Below are 9788 nucleotides of genomic sequence, written 5' to 3' on the forward strand. Positions count from 1 at the left end.
ATAGGTCCACAAACTCTACATATTTCTCTTTCCTTCTGCACAACCTGCATATTGATTCATTAGCTATTATCATCCTCCTTCTCTAACAATTGCTTCATCATAGTTGTGGATGTTTTTTTTTAAGTTCTCCCAACAGATGTTGTCCCATCTTCCAGTTAGACCATAACAGGCTAACTTGTAGGAACAAGGAATTTTATATACATCTGGAACTGTAAGAGGATGGAGATGGTCTTTTGGAGAGCCGATATAGCTAGCCAATATGTGAATATATATGTGAGTAGGTTTCCTATATGTTATAAAAGAAAAGTTGGCCTTTAGAAAATGCATTACTAAAGGGTATGTAGAGAGGTTATTGTATGGTTAATATCTTTTTAAATAGAGAGATGGATTCCTGGGTGTTGAGGTGGAGAAGAAAGGTGTTTAATATGACTGGACCAAGAGGCAAAATTGAGAACATGCCATCACTATACCTTAAACAGATATGAAACTTAAGGAAGGGGCATATAAAGATCATGCTTTTCAAAATTCTCCAATGAAATTGGCCAGGAAGGATAAGGGGGGAAGAACCCATAGCATTGCTCTTTATCTATTTATAAATTTTGTTTGGCAAGAAAAGTACTCTGTGTAGATGATACAGATCTTTGGTGACTGAGTGAGGGAGAGTGAGAGTATTTTTTTTTATATAAGTGTTAAGGTGTTCAGAAGAAGCTGGCGAAGACAGAGAGGTAATGTCAAAATTATCCATAACAGAATTGCTCAGAAGTAAATTTTCAACAGAAGAGATGGGTAGAAGTTTTCATTTAAGAAAAAGTATGGCCAATGGAGGGAATCAGAAGCATCTACTATGAGTTAGGAAAGGATATCAGGTTTGAGAATTTTACATAATCTGTGTGTCAGTTGTGGGTACAATTATATATAGAGGGGAGAGGGTACAATTATATTACATCTCTGAAAATGTCTCCATGATAAAGACAAAACACTAGAAGCATTTAACTATTGTTTAATTCATCCCTAGGGATGTTTTCATACTAATAAACATCTTATATGAATTTGTTAAGAAATTGTCTCTATAACAATTGTTTTTATACTCAGAATGTTTAGTATTTACACAAGGATTCAATTCTGATTGGTGCAATGACTTTTAACTGTTTCTTTTAGAATCTGGAAAATCACTGACTCAAGACCAAATACAAAAAATATACACATTTAATAAAACTAAAACAAGATTTTGTGAGTTAAACCGTTGTGTAAATACTAAATTGAACCCTTGTGTAAATACTAAACACTCAGAGTAAAAATCTTCTTTATAGAACAGAGACAATCTCTTTAGAAATGGAAAAGAAAAAAAGTTTAAAAAAGAAAATTTCACAGAAATTTCCTTATTATTATTCAGGCCTCCATGGAGTCAAAAGACTCATCGTGGGAAGTCCTTCCTAAGAACATAAAGTCTGTCAAGACTCATCAAGGGGAGGTCCTCCCCCCCCCTAAGAAACACAAAGTCCGTCACACCACTCCCTAAACTCACTGACCGCTCCCGCTGTCACCACTCCATCAGGCAATGCACTCCACAGTTCAACCACCCTCCATGCAAAGAAACCACTCCTCACCCTCTTGCTCACAGTCTCCCCTCGCAACCTCCAAGAATGGCCTCCCGTCATCACTCCCTCCCGTTGCTCAACCAGCTTTCTTTTTCTAACCAGTACTTACTAAATATACAATTTTTGATTATTCACAAGTCAGAGCACAGTATAGAAAGCAAAACAATAAGTTAAAATGAAAGCTTCAACTATACAAACAATTAAATCTAGCCTTATTTAGAAGATGTAGAAATACAACTGTGTTACCAAATTGCAATAAGTTTAAAATTAAATCTTGTTATTTAAAAAACTCTACATCTACAAGGCACCAGCTTTGATTTATTATGAAAACAGATTGACACTACTTATATGAGTTCTGATGCCTTGCAAATAATGAATCCAATTAACTAATTACAGAGCTTTCAATAATCCTCAACCTGAAGTTTTGGTCCATTCCTTTGAACACTTCTAATGCTTCTGCACATAAAGAGATTCTAAAAAAAGTCTGTCAAAAACATTCTTTCTAATTTCAAGATCCCAATAATGAATTCAGCCTCTCTGTGTTGTCATCAACCTTTCTTTAAAATGGTTAAATGAAGTAGCTGTCAATATCCTTAAATTGTGCCACACAACTTTGCTATGGTGTCTCAAAAAGTACTCATTTTAGACCTTATTATTATTATTCAGGCCTCCATGAAGTAAAAAGACTCATTGTGGGAGGTCCTTCCTAAGAAACAAAGTCTATCATACCACTCCTTGAACTCATTGACCGTTCTCGCTCTCACCACTCCATCAGGCAATGCATTCCATGGTTCAACCACCCTCCATGCAAAGAAAAAACTCCTCACCTTCTTGCTCACAATTTCCTTTCATAACTTCCAGGGATGGCCTCTTGTCATCACTCCTTCCCACTGTTCAACCAAGCGAAAGAATTATGTTTCACATAGAACATGGTGTCCACAGCTTTGTCCTAGATAGTGCTAACAATATAAGATTCAACTTCAACAAATGCCAACATAATCAGGTGTGAAGTCTCTCTTAAAAGTGAATATAAACAGAAAATGAATGCTTTGATCAGAGACTGTTCTACTGTTAAAACATTAAAAGAATTGCTCAAAAAAGGTTACAATATGATCTACTAAAATTACTGAAAAACTTAAACCTTTTAGTTCACCATCCCCCTCCTCTGATAAATGGATTAACTTAAATTCATAAATATAATAATTGTCTCTGACCCATAATGATCATAATCTTAGAGAATAGTCAGACAATCAGTAAAATTACTTAAAATGGCTTAATACAGTCTCTGTTTAAGCTGTAGGTCAGCAGTTAGAATTGTAGATAATAAAGGAAGATGGTTTAAAGTAAAATCAGCTGTGCAATAAGGGTGCACACTACCTCCACTGTTATTCATTACCTATATCGATCACATTATGAAGAAAAGTATACTGAATATGATATTAAAATTGGTGATGTTAATCTTAGTTCTTTACTTTATGCAGATGATGTTATACTTCTTCTGAATAAATCTAGAACAAGTCTGCAAGATTCCCTGACTAAATTAAATAACTGGTGTAATAAATTTGGTATGAAAATCGGCAATAAAAATACAAACACAATGAAAACAGGTAAAAAAATTGAAAACATCAACTGTATCCTGAATAGTGAACCTATAGAACAAGTAAATTAAAGTTGCCAAGAAATTATATTCTTGGTTTAATCCTTTATCCAAATATAAGCGAACAAAATTTGCACGTGAAGTAACTTCACCACTAGGCAACTCGTATATAGAAGCTGATGACTTCACATCACTTACCTTAGTATCCCATAATGCAAAGCACATATCCTTATGGACATGTATAATGCTATGCATTATAGAAATATGGAACAAGTAAAACATTTCAGCTTTTGTATGCTGATGATCAAGTTATTTTTGCTGAAAATGAAAAACAATTACAGAAAATTCTACACGTATTGAACAAAACAATAGAACAGTATGACATGAAATCTCAATAAATAAAACGAAATCAATAGCATTTCAAGGTAAAGAAATTAAAAGATGCAAACTAGTCATTTACAACAAAGTAATACAACAAGGGAACAAATTTAAATATCTAGGAAATTACATAAGCCCCAATGGAGAAATAGACATTGCATATAAAAAAAGCAAAAATTCCTAGCAATCATTGGAACTTTGAATAGACATTTCAGTAAACAGATATCTAGAACAACCCAAATAAAACTATATAAAATAACAGCCAAACCAATTCTGAAATATGGCAGTCGACTTGGGAGAACGAGATAAAAAACAAGTGTAAGCTGCAGAAATGAAGTTCCTAAGACTCCTCTCTGCCTATAAAAGAATAGATAAGATAAGAAAGGAAGAAATAAGAAAACAGTTATCCATAATTAACATAAACAGAAGACATCACAGACTATACAAAGAAAAACCATTTTCTGGAAAAACCACACAGAAAGAATGAATGAGGCGTGATGGCCAAATATTGCTTGGAAATATCAACAAAACAGACACCGATCAAGAGGAAGACCCAGGAGGAGATGGGCAGAAGACTTTTTAAACTCCTTGAAAACATTACAGGCAAACAATTGCTTAATTCAGAAAGCCAAGAAGAAGAAGAGAGGTAAATTAAATGATGGTAAAATAATGGCAAATACCTGCTGGATTTCTGCTCAGAACATAGACTGGTTATTACTAACATAATGTTCCAACATAAAAATGTGCATAAATTCACATGTAAAGAAGAGGCAATGGATAAGAAAAGTCTCATTGACTATGTTATTGCAGATAGTGATATTTTCTCACTGGTGCAGGCCACTAGGTATACAGAGGATTTGAAATTGGAAGTGATCACAATTTACTCTTCAGCTGGATAAAATTGAATTTCATATTGAAAAGAAGAATATCTAACAAAGTTTTAAAGCGAATAAAAGTTGAGCAGCTCTCAGATGTAAACTGTAGACTAAAATACAGAAATATTATTGAAAAGAAAATGAAAGAATTTGATAACAGGAACCAAACCTTGGAGATTCGGTGGAAAGCCCTGAAGAAAACATTGACTGATTCAGCCAGAGATGTATGTGGTGAGGTTGTCTGCAAGGATAGAAAAATCATAACCCAATGGTGGACATAGAAAGTTAAAGAGACAGTGAAGGAAATGAAGAAAGAATATCAAAATTTTCTGGTGAATAAGTCAGCTTATGCTCTTAGAGAATACAGAGACAAATGTAAGAAAGCAAAATACTGTGTAAAACTAGCTAAACAAAAGCATTGGAAGACTTTGGTAAGAACATAGAAAATAAATAAATAAAAATAAATAAAAATATCAAGACGGTAGCAAAATATTCTGGAGGTTGTTGAAAAAGCTCAGAACTGGAGGAAAAAGTACTGCAAAAAGAATAAGAGATGATAAAGGTGAAATGAAAACAGGAGAAAAAGATATCCTTGATGTATTGGACTAATTACTTCGAAAAATTGCTAAATGAAACAAGCAGTAACAGCACAGTGCTAAAAAACAATTAACAGGCATGTAATTAAGAATACACATCCATCCTTGGAAACGTAGAAAAAGCCATCAAAAGTCTGAAATGTGGAAAGGCAGTGGAAGTATATGATATTCAACCAGAAATGCTCAAGTATGGAGGTATAAAAGTCTTGCAGTGGCAGCAGTGCATAGTTCAGAAGGCCTAGACAGAGGAACAAATTCCAGATGATTGCAGTAAAACTCTCATAGTACCCATATGCAAAGGAAATAAAACTGAATGTGAGAATTACAGAGGTGTTTTTCTACTGTGTGCTCCTAGTAAGATTTATGCAAGTATACTAGAGAAATGGTTGAGAAGGATTGTGGAAGAGAAGCTTGGTGAAGAACAAACTGGATTCAGGCCAAATAGATGCTGTCAGGATTAGATTTTCACTTTACGACAAATAATTGAGAAATAATGGAAATATAATAAAGATCTGTATTTAAGTTTTGTAGACCTACAAAAGGCTTATGACAAGGTGCCAAGAGAGAAGCTATTCAAAATGCTATAGTTGTATGGTGTCAGTGGGGCATTATATCAAGCAATATATAGTCTTTATTTGAGTTGTAAGTCAGCAATTAGAATTGAAGGAAGTACAGGAAGATGGTTTAATGTTAAATCTGGTGTCGGGCAAGGATGTACATTATCCCCTCTGTTATTCATTATCTATATGGATCACGTTGTGAAGGAAAGTTGTGTTAAACCTGATATCAAAATTGGAGATGTTAATGTCAGCTCTCTGCTTTATGCAGATGATGTTATACTTCTAAATAAATCTGCTACAAGTCTGCAAGATTCCCTGACTAAACTGAATAACTGTTGTAATAGATATGGTATGAAGGTCAGCAATAACAAGACAAAGACAATGAAAATAGGCAGAAGCATTGAAAATATCATCTGCATTGTCAATGGAGAACCTATAGAACAAATAAAACATTTCAGCTACTTAGGCACGATTTTTAGTGAAAATGATAAATTACATATGAAAATAGACAACAGAATCAACAAAATTGTATGGTAGGAAGTCGATTGAATAAATTTATATGGAATAAGAGAGAAAAATAGTCAAAACACTAAATTAGCTGTATACAAGACAGTGTTCAAACCAATTTTAACTTATGGCTCAAAGACTAGAGACCACAGATATGATAGTCCTGAGAAAGATTAGAGGTGAAAAGATGGCATCAACGGCAATACCATAATAAAAATGAGGACTAGGAAAGAACTCGACATTGTTAGCTACCAGGAATGTGTTAGCAGAGTTAATTTCAGATGATATGGTGACCTAAACAGAATGGGAGAGCAAAGATTAGCAACACAAGTGTTTTCTGCTAGGTTGGCAAGAAAAAGACCAAGATATAGGTGGAGTGACAGAGTAAAAAGTTCCTTAGAAGACAGAAATATAAGATCTGATACTGTTGGAGTTGTGACATATAACACATTGATTTGGAGGAAAATTGTTCATAAGAAGTTAGTAATGATGTAAGTTATTCATGCAGTACTATCATAATATCCTGTACACCCCTTGAGGGTACATGTCAGGAATTTGTTGATGGTAAATTAAATATAGAAACAGACAAAAGAATTAGTAAAGCTGGTATGGTAGGAAGTCAGCTGAATAAATTTACATGGAATAAGAAAGAAATTAGTCAAAACACTAAATTAGCTGCAATACAAGTCTCTGTTTAAAAACCAATTTTAACTTATGGATCTGTAAGCTGGGTTAGAAATAAAACACTTGACCAAAGACTAGAGACCATAGATATGAGAGTCCTGAGAAAGATTAGGAGCATCAGTTACTTAGGTACGATTTTTAGAGAAAATGTTAAATTAAATATGGAAATAGACAACAGAATCAACAAAGCTGGTATGGTAGGATATCAGTTTAATAAATTCATATGGAATAAGAGAGAAATTAGTCAGAACATTAAATTAGCTGTAAAGAAGACAGTGTTCAAACCACTTTTAACCTATGGATTTGAGAGCTGGGTCAGAAGTAAAACACTTGACCAAAGACTAGAGACCGCAGATATGAGAGTCCTGAGAAAGATTAGGGCACGAACAGATGGCAATATCATTAAAAAATGAGGATATTAGGAAAGAACTTGACATTGTCAGCATCCAGGAATGCGTTAACAGAGCTAATCTCAGATGGTATGGTCACTTAAACAGAATGGGAGAGGAAAGATTAGCAAAACAAGTGATCTTTGCCAAGTTGGCAGGGAAAAGACTCAGAGGAAGACTAAGATGTATATAGTAAAAAGTGGCTTAGAAGACAGAAATATAAGATCAGATAATATTGGGATCTTGATTAATTAATAACAGATTAATTTGAAGGAAAATTGTTGATTGGAAGTTAGTAATGTTGTAACTTTTAGCACTATCGTATAGTACTAAAAGTTAAATTATAGCAAAAAGGCAAGTGACATGAAGTTTTAGCCTCCTTATACGAGTTGCCCCAGTCCTGAAAATACTTTGGTTGCAAACCTTGTTTGCTTACACTTGGATAAAAATTAAACCACGTATATAATTTCTTCATATCTTTAATTTAAATTAAGCAAAAGCTTAGTACTAATTGTGTCTTTTAGTACTCTCATAATTATCCTGCACACACACCCCCCCCCTGAGGGAAGATATCAGGAATTTGATGATGATGTCCCCTTTCAACAAAATGTCAGCTATTCTTCACATATGATTCCATCTTTCCTAGGTGTGGAGCTACCAACTTTGACAGATACTTTGCCAAGTTTTAGGTTGGAAAAATCTATCTCATCTAGAACAAAAAAAAACTTAATATCCCGTTTCTGGATTTTTGGTGCTGCATAAATTCTTTGGACTAAAGAATGTTTTGATTTTAGAGATTTTTTTTATTCTTCTGGCCAATTAAGTGATTTTTTGATAAAGTCATTAATTTTATTATGTGTGTGTCATGTGGGATCCTAGCCTAAGGCTGCATACGTGTTGCAATCTTCTAGTAAGGTATTCATTTATCTTATATATTTGTCTTTGTTCACCACCGCTATTATATTTCCTTTGTCTGCTTAACTATGCCAATGTTCTTATTGTGTCATAATTCTTTGAGAACTCTTATTTCTAATTTATGGATATTTCTAGGTAGTAATTAATTTTGAGTAATATAGCTGAAGTTTTAATACAAATAAGGTCTGCAGTGTCCTGGAAGATGATGTATTCTCTTTTCAATGTTTGTTATAATATCCACTTTTGGGATATTCTCTGGAGATAATTCAAAATTAAAACCTCCTTGCTAAAAGATTCTTTTCAGTGCAAGATAAAATTTTAGAAGACAGATCAATTTTGACTTTCAAGTGGTCAGATGTCTTTTGTTTTTCTGGCTGAAACCAATTAAATTTTTTTATTTAAATTACATTTATTTCTATTGAAAACAGATAAATCTTTGTTAATGTAAGTCTATCTACAATGTCTCACAGTTCGGCCAGTAGTAATGTTGCTAGTTCAGTGTGTGTATGACAAACACATTGTGATCAATTTTTGAAAGCTTTAATATAGTGGCTGAAATCCTTTCTTTTAAAACTACAAATTCTGTTTTCCTGTAGATCCAGTTTGCTTTGGCTGAATGGAATGTATGGTCAAGTCTGACAAATTTCATTGTAATATAATACAGCAGTACCTACACTGCAGAAGAAATGTTAATCTGTTGATGGACTTCTTTTGTTTATTATTATTATTATTATAAAATAAAATTATAATAATAATAAAAACGGCAGCAAAGGTTGGTCAATTGGTAAGAGCCTCTGCTACTAATGTCTCGCAAAAAGTTAAGCAAGTTTGAGCATGGTTAGTAGTTGGAAGGGGACGCTGTTGGCACACTTTCCCTCGATGAATCTTTGGACTCCCTGGAGGTGTTACATAATAATAATTATTATTATTATTCATGACACCTCCAAGGAATCCATAGACTCATCGGGGGAGGACACCCACTGTACAACTCCCTATCTCCACCACTACAATCATCTGTATCAATGGCATCTACTGCCCACAACTACTATTTTTTGTCTGTAAATTGCGTGTGTTCTGAAGGGCCGATTTGTTGTATGCAGGATAAAAAAACCCGAGTTTCCGAGAGAAAAACCCTGCTTTGTGTAATTTCTCTACCTTTTTAATTTTAGACCATTAGCATTCACCATGAGCTTCTGGATGAATAGAAAAATTTCTGTGGTTTAGTAAATCTTCATTTTATTTCTGGTATTGAGATCATGTTTCTAAACAATTTATGTTTTATGTTTAGAAAACAATCTTCATTTATATTTTGGTCTCAATAGCAAAATTTAAATGAAGATTTGCTATACCAGAGAGAAATATTTGTCTTTAAAAAGTGAAAATATTTTAAGCATAGTATTCAAAAAATAAAATAAAATAAAATAAAATAAACCATACTCACGTTTCTGCAGAATAACAAATGGGAAGAGCTGAATTAGTCATGCTCTCTTCAATAACAGGCTGACCTTTTAAAAGAGTTTCATTACACTTCTGTCTTTTTGCAGTACTCCTGTTTTGCATATCAGTTTTACTTCCATTAGTTAGATTTGCAGGATTGCAAACTTTGTCTTTATGCTTACTTTTTTTAATCATTTTTGATATCTAAACAAAAATAAACAATAATGAAAAAGATAGTTGTGTTTACAGTAG

General features: G+C 33.5%; 1 protein-coding gene across 6 annotated transcripts in view; it reads right to left on the minus strand.

Annotated features, from left to right (window-relative positions):
• Nucleotides 1-9788, minus strand: part of LOC150098765 (lysine-specific histone demethylase 1B-like) — a 508665-nt gene that overhangs the window by 479429 nt on the left and 19448 nt on the right. For 5 of the 6 annotated variants that reach the window (XM_090404995.1, XM_090404997.1, XM_090404999.1 and 2 more), the window contains exon 2: nucleotides 9541-9740. In XM_090404995.1, the coding sequence (XP_090261121.1) occupies nucleotides 9541-9731 (191 nt within the window). In that variant the 5' untranslated portion in view covers nucleotides 9732-9740. Of the gene's footprint in view, nucleotides 1-9540; nucleotides 9741-9788 lie in introns of those variants that run through there. The other variant, XM_090405000.1, reaches the window with a different exon arrangement.

This window comes from Typopeltis vanoorti, chromosome 15 (assembly GCF_054136105.1).
Source record: "Typopeltis vanoorti isolate ZY-2024b chromosome 15, IOZ_Tvanoo_1.0, whole genome shotgun sequence".
Classification (NCBI taxonomy): Eukaryota; Metazoa; Arthropoda; class Arachnida; order Uropygi; family Thelyphonidae; genus Typopeltis; species Typopeltis vanoorti.